The 19,899-nt window shown below is 40.8% G+C and overlaps 1 protein-coding gene across 2 annotated transcripts; it reads left to right on the top strand.

Annotated features, from left to right (window-relative positions):
• Positions 1 to 3,545: 3,545 nt before the first annotated feature.
• Positions 3,546 to 14,093, top strand: LOC9269134 (uncharacterized). Of its 2 annotated transcripts, none has more exons than XM_015774428.3 (6): positions 3,546 to 4,207; positions 4,780 to 4,856; positions 5,128 to 5,173; positions 5,502 to 5,607; positions 12,008 to 12,173; positions 13,308 to 14,093. In XM_015774428.3, exons 1-6 carry the CDS (start codon positions 3,793 to 3,795, stop codon positions 13,857 to 13,859), a joined length of 1,362 nt encoding a protein of 453 aa, XP_015629914.1. In that variant the 5' UTR covers positions 3,546 to 3,792; the 3' UTR covers positions 13,860 to 14,093. The 2 variants fall into 2 exon arrangements, with proteins under 2 accessions (XP_015629914.1, XP_015629915.1); XM_015774429.3 differs by having other exon boundaries at positions 3,645 to 4,207; positions 13,317 to 14,093.
• Positions 14,094 to 19,899: the final 5,806 nt, after the last annotated feature.

Genomic DNA, 19,899 nt, shown 5'->3' on the forward strand with positions numbered 1-19,899 from the left:
GTAGTACATACATGACCCCGGTAAATTTTAAATTAGGTTCACCACTGAAAGTATTAGTATATACTTTAATACCATTATCTTTGTTTCCAACATTACTCTTTATACCATTTCCATACACATCTGTTCAGCTTTACTTTTTTTTTCATTTTTTGTACAAAAATTTCATAGTAAATGATAATGTTACCCTTCATTTCCATACCTCTAGCTATTTTCTAGGATTGCTTCACTTGGGCCCAATTCCCTACAACATGTGCATGTGCGAGTGCAAGTAGGAGCGCTCTTCAAACAATGAGGGGCACATCATGTGAGAAAATGCGATGATCTGCCCCATGAGCCCAATGACACGATGTCAACTGCTTTGCCATGGCTGTTGGTTGTAGGTTGTAGCTGACGGTTGGAATTGGGAAATACTGGTACTCCCTCCGTTTCAAAATGTTTGACGCCGTTGACTTTTTTAGCATATATTTGACCGTTCGTCCATTCGTCTTATTCAAAAAATTTAAGTAATTATTAATTCTTTTCCTATCATTTGATTCATTGTTAAATATATTTTTATGTAGGCATATAATTTTACATATTTCACAAAAGTTTTTGAATAAGACGAACGGTCAAACATGTGCTAAAAAGTCAACGGTGTCAAACATTTTGAAACGGAGGGAGTATTTGATAGTGGAGGAGCTCGAAACAGCGGAAATTAACTTGAAGCCAAATCATGCCAATGGCGGTGGTATTTGGGGGTGGTGGGGTGGAGCTACTACACAATACCGTCATGAAGACCTCAACCTGGAGCCAAATCACAACCCAGCAGCAGGTGGAAGATCCGGCATGAAGGAGCTTGCCACCTCACCCTTATGTTCAAAAGGGGAAGGAGGAATGAGAGGTCAAGTTTTTGTTGGATGGGGAGCGAGCAAGAGCTGGACTCGAACGGGATCAGTGGGAAGGATGAGAATGCAGATTCTGACTCAATATGCCCATCCCAAGAGCTTGGAAGATGGGTACTTATGTTCTAACGGACAAGAGTAAATATAGGATGCTATTAAAGTATGGAAAAAGTCCAAATTACCCTCCTGAACTATTGCGATCGAACTCCAATACCAGACATTTGACACCATGAACTCCTAAATCCGAACAAATTACCCCCCCCTTCAATCCGGAGTAGTTTTTAGCCTATGTGGTGCACACGTGGCAATCTAGTCAACAACAAAATATTAAAAATCGGTGGACCCACCTATCAGTGCATCTTCCATTCCTCAACTCCCCGGCTCGACCCCAGCAGGCAACAACAACGAGGGTGCTCTGTCGTTGCCATCCCTCTTTGCCAAGAAGCCAACATGGGCTCCGACAATGTGGGACTCAGCCATAGGTCCCCCTCTTTCCTTGGATCAACCTTGGGAGGCGACTTAGGCTCCGACACGGTAGGGCCTCAGTCATTGCGACCCTCTTGCTAGGCTCAACCTACGCAGGTAGCAACCCGTGGAGCAGAGGAGGGGCATGTCCCCTAGCAGTGAGGAAGAAATGGGGAAGTCCAGCGGGGTCAATTAGGTAGGTCCAGGGGGCACCGACGGCGATGGTCGATGGGGCCATGGTGTGCCGGCAGCGCCAACGGAGTTGACGACGACAGGGATACTCATGAAGGAAGAGGTGGTGGGGCAAAAGCGGCGTGGCATGATGACCCGTCCTCTTGTCCGTGGAGCTGGCGGTCAGAGGTACATGGGGAGGCCAACTCAAGCTCCCATCATGGAGGCTGGTGGAGGTAGCGGCCGGTGGCCAAGCTTGAGCTCGATTCAGGAATGCAACAGAGGTAAACCTTGAGCTCTGTGTTGGGGTGGTGACAGAGACTTGGGGTGGGCGACCAGCGGTGAAGGGCAGGCGCCAAGCTTGGGGCTATGCAACCGGCAGTGAGCCAGTGAAGGGTGGATGCAGAGGGGGAGGAGGAAGATCCTATCATTGGTACCGCAGGCCTCCAACTTCATGATAGCCACCGCCACCTCTAGCTTGCAGGATGGCCTCCACACATCCATAGCTTGTCATCGTCTCAACATCTCGGACGACCTGGACAAGGGCGGGTTTGCCGCCTCCTCATAGAGGCAGCTTGTCCTCCTGAACATCTCAGACGACCTGGACAAGGGTGGGTTTGAGCTGAGAGAGAGAGAGAGAGAGGGAGGCATAGAAATGGAGGGGAATTTGTTTGGATTTAAGAGTTTTGGGGTGTCAAATATCCAATCTTGGAATTAGGGGGGTGTTAATTCGGACTATCGAAATAGTCAGGGGACGTAATTTGGACTTTCGATGGTGTTACAACCTTTTGATTTGTAAAACTTAAATCGCATACTTTGGATGGCATGGAACCAATTTTCCCCCTTTTTTTGTCTATATATGGATGAAAATAGCTTCGACCATTTCAGTAACCATATTTTTCACACAAACACTAAAGCTGGAAAGGAAAATGGTATAAAAAATATCATAAAAACGGAAACAGAATCATATGGACAAAAACATGTTGATGTCGATAGGAAACCGGTAAAACATGGAACAATGGAATCACATATTTAGCTTTGTTTAACTATATAATATAAGCAAATAAATTCAAGCTTACACTTGGTAAATTATAAATTGTCACTCTTTTAGACTTGCACTCAAACTATAATGATTTGGTTGAGGAGTTGACGAGCCTCTAAACTACATATCAGATAGAAACATGAAGCATAGATATTGGGGTATTAGAAATATGGTAATTACTTTATTATAAAAACATTAATTAGATCAGATAGAATGGTAATTACCTTAGTATAAAAATGGTAATTGCCACAAGAATACAGTAAAATATGGAAATGGTCGGGATAACGGGAAAATTGTTCCCGCTTCCGTTTCCATATTTTTTTCCATTCAGATTTTTGTTTTGGTTACCATTTTCACATGATAGGTTGGTAGAAGCTAGTCGGAAACTAGAGTCGGTCGGTCGGAAATTTTCATGACCGTTTTTACACTGCCGGTTGCACAACTGACATTGCACTTAAGAGTGTCACTCCCGATGATGTACCGCGGTGATGTCGGCTTTGTAGTGACACTTCATCTAGCAAAAATACACACGGTGTAACAAGGGTTACCATTTAATACATACAATATGAAGATTTGAAATATACAGGAAAAAAAAAGATATGTATCGTGTCAAGTCAGTTTTAGAGCCCATGCACCAACCCTGTTAGACCATTCCTTATTGCTGGTCTGCTACAACCCATCAAGAAAGCAAACAAATCAATGTGTCAAGCTGATGAGTCCCCTCTAGAAGAACAAAAAAAAAAAAACAAGAAGACCGGAGAGGGAAAAAAAATTGCATGGCAAATATACAGTGGTGGTGCCTGCTCCACCAGCTCCCCGTGCATATTGATCAAACAGCCCCCACACGCACACAAAAGCTAGTTTCTTCCACCAACTTCGCTATTGCCAATGATGCTGCTATGCTATCACCCCCCCCCCCCCCCCCCCACAATTTGTACCATGAGACACCCAACAACTTCTTCCTCCATTATTCCTCTCCCTATCTAAGCTATTGCTAGCCCCATTCCCTATGCATCGATCCATCGATCTCACCCACAAACACAAAGCCCTATACAAGAATCATCATATGCCACTCATGACCTAATCAACCAAGATCCCTCCCTAGCTAGCTTCTCGCTTCTCTCATATATCTCTCTTCTAGCTTGCAAGAAGAAGAAGCTTCCCACACCAACTCATTTTCTTAGCTTTGGAAGAAGCTGAAAAATCCTTTCAGTTTTCTCCCAAGAAACAGCAATGGCGACTACTGCTGCCACCGCGCCGGATCTGTCACTCCACATAAGCCCGCCTTCGCCGCCGGACATGGCCGCCGGCGGCGAGACGATGGAGCAGTTGGCTGAGCCAAAGCTGTGCCTAGGGTTTGGCACGGCGGCGGCGGCGGCGGCGGAGCAGTACAACAATGGCGGCTGCAACCTCCAGCAGCAGCAGCGGCTGCACCAACCTAGCCAGATCCAGAGATTCAAGAAGAGCGCCAGCGGCGGCAGCCCTGTGTGCTCCGGCGGCGCCACCGGCACCGGCGGCGTTGCGGCGGCGAGATCCGGGAATGGCGGTGGAGGTGGGAAGAGGAGCTCTAGGGCGCCGAGGATGCGATGGACGACGGCTCTCCATGCGCACTTTGTGCAAGCCGTCGAGCTTCTTGGAGGCCATGAAAGTAGGTTCATATGCATGCATATATACTATGCACATACAGATCATACAGCCTTGGATGTAATTAATTAGTTAATTAATGCTTTGCTTGCTTCTTCTTCTTGTTCGATTGTTCCTTTTGCTGTTTGACCTTTTTCAATTCACATGACTGTTCTTGGACTAGTTGAAGTTTTTGCACAATCACATGAGACAAGGGAATTGTGTCTATTCAATATATACACCTGCAACTTGAGTTTCTCGCGTGTTCTTGTATTAACTTTCTTTTTTGTTCTTGTATGAATTTCAGAGGAGTCAAATTGACTTTTTCCCCCCTTAGCTGTTCCAATATAATGCATCGATTGTTTGCAATCTTGTGACTCCATTTGTAGTTTTCCCGTTTACTTTTTGAAAGCATTGTTGTTCGAAGAGTTTTTTTTTTCTAATCCAATCCAGTATTTGCTATCATGGTTTCCTTGTTGTTTTGAAATTTTCTCTTATTCATGTGTACCATATACTACGGATTTAACAAGTTCGATCGTTCATTATGAAAAAAAAAATGTTGTAAAATGAAGCTATTAATTTTCACTATGTTTCTAGGAGCGACACCAAAGTCAGTATTGGAGTTGATGAACGTGAAAGATCTCACGCTGGCTCATGTGAAGAGTCACCTGCAGGCAAGTAGATCTCTCACTCTAGTCCATATCAACATTCAAGAGAATAAAACAATGTAACTAAAGTATGTATAATTGTATAATAATAAATTTTTTTATCGATTAGCTCTCTTTTCTTTTTTATTTTTGGTCTCTCTCGCTATAACATTTTGCATCTTAAGACACACTAGTATGATTAACTGCAAAAGTAAACCAAATGGAACACGCGCGAGGTCTAGTCTATTCTCTCTTTTTGCCTTTGTTTTACTTAGCTTATTTGCTTGACCTGGTGCAGATGTATAGAACAGTGAAGGGAACCACAGACAGAACATGTGCTGAAGGTAAAACAAGGCCTAGAAAATAATAACTTCTTCTTTTCCAGAGACATATTTTCTTGCCTGAGTTGATCATTCAGTAAGGTCAAATCACATAATGCTAGCTGAATTATTGGCATGGGATGTGTGTATGGTTTTGCTAGGAATGTCCCATAAAGCTAGCAAAGCATGCAGTCTAGCTAGCACTGTATATATTGGGTAGTACCGTTTATATATATGATTTTAGTGGAGGCATATATATATCATATACTGAACTGTTCCATCCATAACCAAAAACACATAATTTTTGCATATGAATTAGTTGGTCAGACATGCATCTATGTGGTGCCTGCAGGCCATGGGCAGATGAGAGATATGGGCTTTCTGAGGAGAGGAGGTGGTGGAGTGGATGGCTTTGACGTGCTTGGTAACACCTCTTCAATTGCAATCGCCAATATTAGGTTAGTATACTCCACATTATATCTGGTCGATTAATTAATTATTGTAGCACACTAATATTGCGCAATGAATGAAATAAAAGTATCAGCTAGGGTTTCCCTTTTCTTTTACACATCAGGGTTGTTTCTAACCTTAATTTGATTCTTCCTTTTTTTTTTGCATAATCGGCATTTGTATTATAAAAAAATTATATTGTACGTTGTGGCTGCAAATCTCTGCGTCTTCCATTTTTCTCCATTTGATGCATGTTTTGTTGGATTTGAGCATCTTCTGTGCATGCAATTAAACAGATATGTCTTTATATACATCAATGCATGCTTGCAAGTATGTGGGGCAGTTAAATTGCATGGCAGAAAATTTTGGAGCTATTTGAATGTACATCATAATTAAACTCATGTGCCGGATCTATTAGATCGACTCATAATTGTCTTTCGATACTAATTTGTACAATGCTCATGTTAACTTTCTCTATATCAAATTAATTATGTGAAGGGGTACGGTTTGCATGAAACGACGTTTTAATTTCCATTTATGGTTTATGGTTATACATATAATTAATTGATAACATTTAATTAATAGGGCCTTCAATCTCAAGGATGCAAATATATAAGTCACATTAATTAAAAAATCAATATTATTAATATGTTTCGATGTTCACATATTGTCAGAATGTGCAAGTTTAACAGTTATATTGTCTTACTATTTGGCATCGTTACTTAATTAAACTTGATATTCGACACTACATTAGCAATTCCCTTTTCATTAACATGACCAGGGATGCATCTAAAATATTAATAAGACTGCAGCCGGTTTGTGTCGCAGAAGTACTCCTGTTTTGATATGATTGTTATTAATTAAATATCCTCAGTAGCGCATTTAGAGAGTAGATCTAGTACTCCTACTTGATTTTCAGACACTTAACGCATCATTTCAATCAGGTTTTGTCCTGTGTAGAAGTACAAGTTAACAAATTATCATTAAACGTTCAGAGAATGTACGACAGATTCAAATTAATGGATTTTTAGTACAAATTAACAACGGTCCGTTCATATATACTCCAGAAAATTAGGAATGCAAAAAATGAGGGGATCATCATATCAAACATTGTGTGTAATGCATATTATCCACAAATACACATGGTATTTGTCATATGGATATTTGTATGGATGAATTAAGTAGATGGGAGTGATTCTGAAGGATTTTATAATTAAGAAGCTGATCTGAGAAAGCTACGAACAGGAAAATTGTGTATATTATATATCATTATTAATATGTTCCATAAAGTATAAACATATTAAATTGTATTTTACATTTTAAATTTTTTAAAAGAACTTGGGGTCGAATAATTAACAAATATTTTCTGCAAGAATCTTATGTATTTTATCTAAAGGAAGGAATTCTCATATATTTATATATTGATTTTTTCCAAAAAAAACCTGTTATTTTGGAGGAAAAACAAGTTTCCTAAAACAATTAGTTTTTACCCATGTTTTTCAAAAGCTTGTTTTCTCAAGAACTACCACATGAGATGTTTGCTAGCATTTTACCCACGGGAAATAATTATTAACAACATTATTACAAAATTAAATATCGGTTACGTGCAGGGGCGGAGCTACATGTGCATGGGGTGCAGGAACCTAGCTCAGACATTTTTTTAGCTATAATTTATCTATTTTCACTATATATGCACCTTCTAAATTAAAACTTACATACTCGTTCCAGTCTAAACTTGATCTTGTCCCAATATATAGAGGGTAAAGCAAGCGATTGAAACCCTCTCCATTTGATTCTAGCTTCACATCTGGTTATGTGTATATCGATCTAGGATACTTAATTTCACGCCTAGAATATACATCAGGCTGGTGAACATTTATCAAATACTTCAATTGACCTACTATATATGTTATATCTAGGATGACTGGCTGTGAACTTAATTACAGTAACTTACTTAGGCATATGTAAAAAATAAGTGAAGTATTCGTGTATTATTGTGCAGATTAAGATATTGGTCAAATTCATGAATCTATATTTATTTACACATGATAAAACTTTTTCCTCCCATTATTAGTTTGGGTAGTGTGAGGTTTTGAGAGGATTTGCTATGACGTGTAACTGTATCTACAAGCCTTAATTTCATACCTATGATATATATATATATATATATATATATATATATATATATATATATATATATATATATATATATATATATATATATATATAGACACACACACACAAGGGTTGTACTTTAATAAACTAAAGTTTAAAAAAAACACACTTTTATAACCCTTGTATAATTGTACGTGTATGATCTTAGAATAACTGTACTACTTAGGCCTATGTAATAGAATAAATGAATTTTATCGCATTATTATTCATATTTAAGACATTACTTTTTGAGCAATTTTACAGTCCTTGAGGGGTAACATGAGGCACCATTTTTTCTATTGCAAATTTGGTATCTCTTTATATCTAGATACTATGAGGTACTAAATTTTATACTAAATTTTTAGTATCTTATGGTACATCCTTAAGGACCGTAGAATGCTCTTACTTTTTAGGTATGGTTTCATGGGTTATCACTCATTTGATGGTTTCCTCGCATACTATTCCCCTTTCTTATATATAATAACAACTTATTTTCTCTCATTAGTTTTGTGTGGTGCGGTGTGATAGGTTTTGGAAGGGTGCGGTTGCAGTAGTGTACCCCATTGTCAATCCTAGGATTTGATCCCTGGACCAATATTTGGTTATCGGTCGTCCTTTTCGACACAATGGGAATTGAGTGCTAACAACTTCTATTGGCTGTCATGCATATTTCCCTTCACTTATGCATGAATACATATATCTCCCAGAGAACAAGGTGGCTAGCTATAGCTAAGGGTGACAAATCCTGCATACTGTCTGATGTAGTAGTACTACTACTACAGCCATGCATATACTGTCCTTCTCTCGTGATTCAAACTCTCATGCATGACACATCCTCTGGTGTATGCTCAGCATGCACACAGGGATAGAGCCATCTATCAGACGACTATTATCACATATGCTACCCAGGGTGGACATGGCCTGGGCTGGGGGACATTGATTAATGTCTTTAAAGGAAAAGTAATGCCTACTAGTAGCTATCATTAATGTTTGCAAAAAAGAAATAAAAATTGTACTGGCTGCTGGAAGAAAGGTCATGATGCATGGCAAGACTTTCTTCTGGCCTCCCCCTCTTCTCCTTGCTTGCAGTACTGCAGTTTTGTTGCAGCTACAGTAGCTGATCTATTCTCTCTGAGGTCCCAATATTAAGCATGCACAGAGCTACTCCCTTTATAAAAAAAACTCAATTTAGAAGAGATTATATTGGCTCTCAATTGAGTTTTTCCTGAACGGAAGGAGCAGAAGTCTAGCCACCATACCACGTACGGACCGGGAGTGTAGCTAGCTAGGGTTTCTCTCTATATATTTTTTTCTCTCGCTCACTTGCCGAGAAAGGGGGCGCGTTTGGTCTTGTGTGTTTCTCCGTCTCTTTTTTGTTAATCCGCATTGCATTGCATCTTGCCGTTGTATAAATCTGGTCCATACATTCTGTCTGTCTAGACCCGTGTTTTCTTCTAGGTTAAGTTTTTTTTTTATGGATGGAGTAGAAGTATAGCAGCTGTAGGTACGTAGCAGTGGCAGCAGGGATATATGCAGCAGATAGCTGAGAGAGGGCTGCATATATGCCTTAGTTGTTGCTCTTGTGATGATTCATTGATTTCCATGGCCAGATCCATATCAATTGTCCCCCTGCACCCATGCATCAGGGCTAGTGGTGGCCGGAATCTTGGCGTAAAACAAGTAGAAGATGACAAGCCGCTGCTGCAGCTCAGCTTGCTTGCTTGCTTCTGCGCCCTGCGATCGACTACATTTCCATCCATCCATCCATCCATCCCTTGCCTTGACCGAGCAGCCCAGAAAGCCTGCCATGCACACAGCGACCTCTAATTAGCGCATGTAGTACTAAGAAAATATTTTTAAAATTTTCTCTAGGAAAATTAAGGGGCTGTTATGTGGCTCAAAATTTGATGGCCACGCTTGTGGCAAACTTTGACTAAGAAAAGGGTTTATGACTAGTGGGACCAAAAGAGTAGAAAGTGTGGCATACCAAAGTTATAGAAACAAACCAAACACTAGCCACATTTGGTCAAACTAACATACCTCAAGTGTGGCAAAATGTGGCACCAACCAAACAGGCCTAAGAAGATCGGTTAGTTATGAGATAATTAATTAGTTGTGTGATTGGTAAGAAAAGAAAACGGATGTAGAAATTAAGTCAGAGATGATTACAGTTTAGTTAGTTATATTTGAAATAAATTTTAAACGCTACAAGTTACTCCTCTATGGCCATGTTTAGTTCTTTGGCTAAAAACTTTTTAAAGTATACGGACACATATTTAAAATATTAAACGTAACAAAATAAATTACAGATTCCACCTGTAAACTGCGAGATGAATTTATTAAACCTAATTAATCTATCATTAGCAAATATATACTGTAGCATCATATCGTTATGATATCATGGCGTAATTAGGCTCAAAATATTCGTCTCGCAATTTACATGCAAACTGTGCATTTGGTTTTTTTTTCGTCTACATTTAATACTCCATGCATGTGTCAAACATTTGATATGATATTTTTACCAAAATTTTTTTTATCTAATTAAACACTCCCTATATATATTTTGTGGCCATGTAGGAGATCTATTACTTAGGCCCTGTTTAGTTCACACCAAACTTCCTCCAGCTCCCAACTTTCCATCACATCACATCACATCCAAAACTTTCCTACACACATAAACTCTTAACTTTTTTTTTTCAAAATACCAACTTTCTCTAAACTTCTCCCTAATTTCAGAAACTAAACTTCTTCCTAATTTTAGATACTAAACACAGCTTTAGCTAGTGGCGAGCATGGACAAGCCAACTTGGCAGCAGCTAGCTAGCTGTAGCTAGCAAACATTGCATTAACAGCACAACGACGACACTGTCACTGCTGCTGCTAATGCCGGGCTCTTTGTGCCTTTGCTCTCGTGTCTCTCGATCTCTGACGATGATGCGTTGATTGCGTACACAAGCGACGACAATGTATGAGAGCGAGCGAGATCCTCTCTCTGGGCTCTGGCCTAGCTTGCCAGGCGAGACGGAGTTAATTCCTTCTGTGCCGCTGTGTACGTACAGTATGTACGTACGTGTGAGTGTGCTAGCTAGCTAGCTGCTGCTGCATGCATCTTTGTTTGTGTGATGAGTTGTAATCTCTGATGGTTTTAACTGTTTCTCTGCACGTTGTATTCATTGTGTCTGCTGCTCTTGTCTGACCCCCGGCCTGCGTACGTGTACGTATGTATATACAGTATGTATGTATCTACGATTCTACGTCACGTGATCCGCTACGTATATATCTCTGTACATGCATATGTACTACAGTACGTATATCTTGCTATCATCAGATGTACACTGCAGTCTGCAGGCATATTTTCTCGTCTAGTTCTTTTAATTCCAGCTGCTTCTTTTGCGCACACACACACACACACACATATATATATATATATATATATATATATATGCTAGTACTACCTCCGGTCATTTTTAATTTATTGTCGTTTTGGACATATGTCTTAGCTTGTTTTCTTTCTAATTTGGTTGTCCTAAATATTAATTCTTAATTAATACAAAGCACACCCCAAGTCTTCTGTTGTGTAGTTATTAGCCAAAAAAAAATACGCTACATGCAGAATGCTCCCACCATCCAAATTTATGAAAGTTTTAACTAATAATTAAACTATAACAATATGCATGTTTACTGTTACGCATGTGATATTAAGATATATTCGTACATATTCGAGTTTTATTTATATTACGTAAATTTTGTAGTTGCTGATAATATATTATAGAAAAATAATACAATGTAGTCCATGTAAAACAAATTTTACGTCCTATATTTTAGAGACGGAAGTAGTGTTACAGATGTGTAAAAGGAAAAAACTAGCTGGGAGTGTGGAGCGCTAGATCGATGGGGTGTGTGGGGTCAGGCTGTGTTCGAGAGGAGGGGAACGCAAAATAAAGCTCGTATTATTGCATAATTAGTTAAGTATTAACTATTTTTTAAAAAAATAGATTAATATGTTTTTAAAAGTTTTTTTTTTGCATAAATTGTACCGTTTAGCAGTTTGAAAAACGTGCGCACAAAAAACGAGAGAGGTGGGTTGGGAAAATGGGGGAAGGAACACAGCCGCCTAGCTACCGAGCTGTCTGTTAGAATTCCTAATTAACAAATTTAATTTGATTGATGAAATGTATCACCTGTTAGCGAAGAAAATTAACTGAGAGCCGGAGTATGATGCAATATTAATTTATTTGTGTTGTTTTATTGCAGAAGGCAGGCAGCAGGGTCGCCGGGTGAGCATCATCAAGAGACGATGATGAGCAGCGCCTGGTGCCAGCCGCAGTTCGCCCAGCAGCAAACCACTGCTTGTGGGCTGCCGCTGCCTTGCCCCTACATCGTGTCCACTCACCACTACCTCATCAAACAAAACCAGCTGGTATATGCATATAATTGATCATACATTCACATCCGTGCTTGCCGTTGGTCTCTACGTATATACAGCTATATAAAGGCCGGTTAGATTGATTTAGATTATCAGAAAAGTAATGCATATTTAATTTGCCCATTATCTAAGCTAACCACCACAAAATATAAGTAGGTTTACTTTATCACTGCTATTTTATTAATTTGGTGAAAACAGGTGATTCAATAATCAATAATTCATACTTTCATAGGGGTGTCTGGTTTACTACCAAATTTGTCAAACTCCGTTAGCCTATTATTGTTTGTTTCGTTGCCACAGTTAAATCAGGCCATAGTACGTTTTATTTTAATCTAGAGGCCCACACGTCATACACTCTTTTTTTAAAAAAATTCACATCTTGTCTAAGGTATTGCCATCAATTAGCAACACATTTGGGTGGCAATCATGTCTGGCAATTTCTGGGGTGAAATAAACATGACCTTAAACTCTAGCTTAATTCCTGGCTTTCCTCCTTTTGACCTTTTTTTTATTTTCTCTTTCCTGTATTTTGGATCATATTTTTCAATCAATCTTTAAATTACCACACTTCCAGATCCCCCTTATGTTTTCCCCTTAAAAATAATTAACTAAAACTCAATAGGAGTGTTATTCTCATTGATGTGTCCCCACAAAACTAAAAATTAAGTGCATGATGGTCACATGCATTTATATGGATCACATCCTGCACATTAATGGGTTTTCTCTGTATACAGCGCTAGGTGTGGGGATATAGAGGTTTAATTAGGGGAGTAATTGATATTTGCAGTGTTGGGGACTACAAACAGCATATTTTCAATGTCCCTGCAGGCTGTACGTACCTTACTCCAGCTAGCTAGCACTGTACCCTCTGCCATATATACGTGCCAAATATTTTTGCCTTTGGACCGGTTAATTACTGTACTCGCTCCTGATTGAATGCATGTCCAAACAGTAGTATATACTGTATATTGCAGAGCTTGTCCTGCCTCGATGATAAATCGGCCAGGTCTTCAGATGTGTACAGTTTAATGCCGTTAATTACTACTCATCATCGATCTGCATTACATGTTGACATGGATATGTGTATATATATTAATTGTGAGTTTTAATTAATTAATCATGTAAAAGATGATGCAGGGAGGTTGGAGGGGATCATCAGGGCAGCAGCTGGCGGTACAGCAAGATGCTGCAGCCCATAGCAGCCTAGGGATCAAGAACATGGGACAACAACGTCTGCCTGCTGCTGCTGCTGCGGCTGCAGGCAACCATGATGATGAGATTGTAGTAGTCGCCAGCAGGATTGGACGACGATCGTCGGGTACTGCAGGCTTTGCTAGGTCGTCGCCTCCTGCAGCTTCAGGCTGCTGGACGCCGACGACGACGACGTGGTCGCCGCCGCCGCCGCTGACACCGCAGACCACGTCGACGACGACGACGATGAGGGGCAGCAGCGTCGTCGTCGCCGCAGCAGCGCAGGCGTGCATGAAGCAGCAGCAGCAGCAGCAGACGCCATCGAGGGTGCCAAGCCTGGAGATCAGCCTCGGGAGGCAGGGGTGGCAAAGCGGCAGCAGCTTGGAGCAGCAGCAGCAGCATCAGCAGCGTCATCATCAGCAGCAGCAGCGGCAGCGCAGCGTGGAGTCCTCGGCGTCCAAAGAACTAACGCTACTAAAGTGCTTGTGAGATAATTAATTAAGTAAATTGAGTTTATAGTAGAGTATGTTTAGCAAGTAGTAGTAGTTTAAGTAGTGGTTAATTAGTTATTAATCTCAACAAGCAGAATTAATCGAAGTGTAACAAAAATTAATGGCCGATCCCCAAGCCTGCTGCTGGCTAGCTTAATTTCAACAAATATGAGGGCGGATGCTAGCTAGATTAATTCTTGGCTAGCTTAATTAATGTTTTTGTTCTGTCTTCTCTGCTGGTTGCTTTTCATATTTTCCAACTTTATTTTTTCTTTCTAGTGCATGCATGGCTTGAGTTTATGATAAAAGAAGATTGGATTTTCATCCCTCAAGCGATATCACCTCATTTCTCACATGTCACCTCAAAAGTTATATAATTTTTTTAAAAAAAGATAAGATAGATTAACAAACATACACTAGCACACAATTTTTCTGTGTGGGCCAAAACCTATTTTTGCGTGTGGAAGCCCAGCCTGTCTGCACCAAAACGTCTGCGAAAATCTAATTTTTATGTGCGGGTGGCGCACCCACACGCGAAAATCAGATTTTTCGCGTGCGGTTGCTTATATCGCCCGCACGAAAAAATAAAAATTCAAAAAAAAAACAAAAAACCCTAAAATCCGGCAGTGGCAGCACGAGTCCGGCCGACGCGCATTCGCAAGGGGCTGGCTATGCCGTTCTGGCCAGCCGCCGCCTCCTCCTCATCGTCATCGGCGAGGGCGGCGTGGATCCAGCCAGCGCGCGTGCACGAGGGGCTGGCGGCACCGCTCCTAGCCACCGCCTCCTCGTCGTTGTCGTTGGTGGGGCCGGCGTGGATCCGGCCAGCCCGCGTGTGCGCAAGACCAGTGGCGCCGCTCTCGGCCGCCTCCTCCTCATCCTCCTCATCAGAGGGGCAGCGCGGATCTGGCCGGCGTGCGTGTGCATTGCTCCTGGCCACCTCCTTCTCATCGTCAGCGGCGGTGGGGGCGGCGTGGATCCAGCTGTCATGGGGCCAAGGATGCCGCTCCCAGCCACTTCCTCCTTGTCGTTGTCGGCGGTGGCCACCGTGCCGCCCGCCGCTGGATCCACACGGGGGAGGACGGGAGAGAGCCCCGCCGGCCTCCTGCTCAAGCCCGCTGCCTGAGCAGCGTGGGGGAGGGCGAGGGAGCCACCGCCTTCCATCCCCTGTCGACCACGCCGCCCGTCGCGATGCCGGCGGAGGCGAATCCACCCGCCACCAAGTCGTTGGCTGCCGCCGTCTGTGCCCACCGCCCACCACCGTCCGCGCCCGCCGCCCGCCGTCGGCCGCGGCGCCACCCATACCCGACAGTGAGAGGAGAGTGAGAGAGGAGACAGAGTGAGAGATTGAGGGAGAGGTGAGAGTGTGAGAAAGGAGAGGATAAGGATGAGTGGATAAGGATGAAATTTTGAAGTGTTGAAGAGGGAAAATAGGAGGGAGAATAGACTTGTAGGCAAGATCCGCATGCGAAAATCGTGCGGCCGCTTAAGAGGTCCGTCTGCAAAAATAGGCTTATTTTTGCGCGCGGACTGCTAAGAGATCCATCTGCGAAAATCGATTTTTACATGCGGTCCTCTTAACGATCCGCTAAATGAAAGGATGATTTTTACATATGCGACCAGTTACAGTGTGTCTACAATCCAAAGAGCTCCTTTTTAGTAGTGATGCAAGGTTACATTTGTTAGTACTTGTGTAGGACTTCTAAAAGTAGTAACAATCGGAACAAATTAATTTAACTAAAACTAGTTTACGTATATTTCTAGTTATATTTAACGTATAAAAGTCGAATTTTAAATTGCATATTTATCGAGTGATATATCCTATACTAATCTATCATATCATTTATTTTCTAAAAATATTTTAATAACTGTTTAGGTGGTACTCTGTTCGTTTCTTATTACAAGTCGTTTTAAAACTTTTTTAAGTTTTACCACGTTTATAAAAAACTTTAGCAACATCTAAAATGTTAAATTAGTTTCATTAAATCTAAAATTGAATATATTTTGATAATATGTTTGTTTTGTATTAAAAGTATTACTATTTTTCTACAAACTTAACCAGTCAAAAATTACTTTTCAAATTCGTAAAGTTTCATAATTTTTGACATTTCAATGATTTTGGTAGTTTATCCTTGCTATTTTTTTCCATAACTCAAATAGTTTATCCATGCTATCTTTTCATAAAGCAGATAACTTGATCTACATGGAACAATTGTACCTTTTAGCTAAGTGGTTGGGAGAATAAGGTCATTTCTGTACTACTTAAAATGTTAGTAGTGGTGGTGTCCATTCCAGCACCACCTTATCACTAACATATGAGTCTCACAATCTGTATTATTACACACCATCTTTAAGTCCTCTCCCAATTCATTATTGGCTCCCCTCAAATTTCAAAATCACATATTTTTTTCAATAAGAAAAATCATAGTATTACTTAGATTAAATAAGTGCTTATTAATCAATTTAATAAGCTAGAAATTCAATTTGTTTTCCATTGCAACGCATAGGTTCTAGTAGGGGTGGGCAGAAAAAAACTGAACCAAAATGACCGAGACCGAAACCGAACTAACCGAGACTGAAAAATTCGGTCAGCAGTTTCTACTAACTAAATTTAGTTCGGTCAATTCAGTTTTGGAGCTCGGTTAACCGAATTGACCGAAAAAACCGAAATATAGTACTAGCCCATTAGGCCCAATACCTCCTCAGCAAAACCCACCACCACTATAGGACCCCACGACCTTATCCATTCCACACGACCTTATCCACCCCACCACCACCATCCTCCTCTCCATCCACTTCCTCCCCTTCCCATCCCCATCCCCTCCTCCCCCGTGCTGGTGACACTGACGTTGGAGCTCTCGGATAGTCTCCCGCAATCGCTCCTCCGCCTCCCACAGGCCACAGCAGCTCCGCGCCACCGCCTCTGACGCTGGCACTGCCTACTGCTGCTGCGGGGTAAGCTGGTGAGGGGCGTCAGCAGGAGGAGGAGAGCGTGGGCGAGGGTGGGCTCGGCGCCGGCAGAGAGGTCGAACGACGGCGTCGAGAGGAATGGCATGGCTGGCGCGGTGGGGTGGGCCCCCGCCTAGGATTCCCCTGCTTCAGTGGTTCGCGTCATCGTCGTAGGCCGTAGCCGCACCCCGGTGGATGGGATCTGGAGCTTCCGGTAGAATGGTGGAGATCGATGGGATGCAAGATCGATTTGCTTTGATTTGCTTCTCTTTTTTTTTTCTGAATCATGTGCTCTATTTTCTAGTGGCATCACATCCTAGTTATTCATCCGACTTACTTCGATTCATTGATTCTTGTATGGATTACTTATTTTTTGTGATTAATTTTTTTTATGCTCAAACTGCGATTATGGTTAGTTCGGTCTATGACCGAGGCCGAACTGAACTAACTGAAGACCGAAGTGCTCGGTCTTGAGTTTTCTTGAAGACCGATCAGTCTTGTGATTCTGAAGACCGAATTTTCCAAAAGACCAAGCCCGAACCGAATTTCTCGGTTAGACCGAATGCCCACCCCTAGGTTCTAGGCTAGTCTTTAAAAAAGGACGAACTCTTGATGAAGTATTAACACAGTGACCATGTAAGAACCAGAACAAAAACTCAGGTATATAAGGGTTCAAGCAAATCTCAATGGTATAGAAGGATTCGGGGTGAAATTTTGGGGCACTTAAGGAATTTTATTAATATATTTTGTTAATTTTGTTGCATATACTAGTACATACGACACCACATGCACACAAGCGCACAAGTACTCCACCTTAAAAAAAGCGCATATGTTTGATATTTTATTATACTAGCAAAAATATTTGTGTGTTGCAACAGGGTGAAGACAATTTTCACAATTGATAAAAATTCTATCAATTTAAACAATAAGCCAAAACAAGAAAAACAAAATAATAGAAAAACAAAGTTAGAAATAATATATATAGCATTGAACCCAGTTACGCTCACTTCATGCGTCACCACACGAAGAAACCCTTATTTACACCTTTCCATAGCCTTACAAATCGATTGGGTGGCTATTCCATAAGTTGACGCATGTAAATTTTGCTAAACCCCATGGACCAAACATTAAAAACTTTCATTATTCAATTAGTAAAATTTATTTTTACGATAGATGAAAAGCTTTTGCAAAGTAACAAACTTGCCACATGCATAAAAAATTTATGAGGAAAAAAGAGAAAATGAGGAGAGAAAAGAGTAGATTGGAAGGAGAGGGAGAAGATCATAATTATCCGAAGAAAAGAAAGGAAAGAAAAGAGAAAACGAAAAAAAAAGAGAGAGAAAAGATGCCAACCGGAGGAGGGGTGCGCGTGGTACCGAGTAGAGGTGCACAGGATGAGACGGTGGGATGGTGTGGGCCGGATGGGTTGGGCTGGGAGGGCGAGGGGTTGGGCTGGGTTAGGAGTGTATAGTAGTTATTCTAGACTCATGTCGAATATGATGCGAGTGAAATATAACCAACTCAAACACAGATATTGTACCAAAATTCTGGTGGAAACATCTTTAATTGTTATAATAATAGATATATAGAAGTTACATAAATAATTATAATATTAAAATATTATATGTTATTGATAATTGGTTAGGTAAGATAAAATCTGAAAGAAGCTACAATTCTGGTGTTGCTGTTTTATAAGTTGGAGAAAAATGTTCCGTCTCTCAATTCAATGTTTTAGCTCACTTGATGAAATATTTCAAAAGGATGAAACATTCAAAAGTTATTGATTACAACACCGAAAGCCAACTACATGAAGCATGCAGTCCTACCAACTGAAACATCGAAAACATTTATGAAATCAAAAATTAAAATCTGCAACCAAGTCAAATTCCAATTGAAACATTTCGTAGTCACACATGAAACTTTAAATTTAATGGTTGAAACATATATTTTCTTCGTTAGAATATAATCAAGCAAGATCGTGTTACAAGTATTTAATTGCAACGAATACGGTGTTATAATCAGGTCATTGATCATAAAAGTAATTTTGGAAATCATTTGAAGTTTAAAGTTTCAATGTAGGCTCTTTCTTAGGCACGTGCAACATGAGTAACCAGGCTGGGCCACAAAAATTAGGGTCTCCAAAAATTGTATTTTAAATATATGCCAATGTTATGATATATTTAGAATATCTTTAGTCCGGTTTTCCATTTTTTTCTTATTTTGGTCCTGTTATTTGGCTAGAACATTTTTTTTTATTCCGACAAGTGTTCGGTGGCCACCTCAATGAACTGTACTTCATGACAACAATGTGAACATGTATTCCAAGCATTAAGGATACCATTTTAATTTCTACTTAGTAAAAAAAATGAATTGGTGTATCGATTCTTCTTCCACTTAGCCAGATCATGACTACATACGTTATACGTAGGTGGATGAGCTCCTTTCCCGTATCACTAGTTGTCGTTGGTCACGAAAGATTTATGTTCGTTTGACAACAAGACATAGCTAAAGAGAAGCAATAGGTTGATGCTATAACTTTCTTGATGTGGTTAGAGGGTCAATGCGTATACACTCAAGACCCATCCCAACTTACTGTAAACTATTTACATTAAATTAAAAGTATGTATAGCCCTGATCTATGGTATTTTTTTCTTATTTTGTAAAATCAATGCTTAATTAGCACCCGCACCTAAGATTATTAGGGATGGTCATGTTCCAATGCTTCAAATGGATACCGTTTCCTCACGCGCTAGAAAAAATGGGGCTGTTGTATACACAAAGATCCCGTTTCAAACTTGTTGCCTAGGTCTGCTCAGTTTAGTTTAGATTAATTAGAGCATCCGCGATCTTTCCCAATAGATTTTTATCGAAAACACCAGGCGCCGGGCGCTTGATGCCACGCACATGGATCAGGCGCTCCTGCTGCGCAGGGGCCCACCACGTGCGCCTGTGTTGCCCTCGCCTCTCCCACGCACACCCGCGCATTGCAATGTGTCCCCACCACATACTCCGTTGCAAAAAAATCACCCACATATTTTGGAAACCCTCTATTAAGAAAATTCGTTTCATTTTTTATTCCATCAAAAATGTTT

This window comes from Oryza sativa, chromosome 3, assembly GCF_034140825.1.
Source record: "Oryza sativa Japonica Group chromosome 3, ASM3414082v1".
Lineage (NCBI taxonomy): Eukaryota > Viridiplantae > Streptophyta > Magnoliopsida > Poales > Poaceae > Oryza > Oryza sativa.

Bases quoted from the DNA above. Each gene is read 5' to 3' on its own strand.
- LOC9269134 (XM_015774428.3), top strand. From the start codon at position 3,793: ATGGCGACTACTGCTGCCACCGCGCCGGATCTGTCACTCCACATAAGC. The intron at 4,857-5,127 runs GCAAGTAGATCT...GACCTGGTGCAG, and splicing joins ATGTGAAGAGTCACCTGCAG to ATGTATAGAACAGTGAAGGG. The intron at 12,174-13,307 runs GTATATGCATAT...ATCATGTAAAAG, and splicing joins TCATCAAACAAAACCAGCTG to ATGATGCAGGGAGGTTGGAG.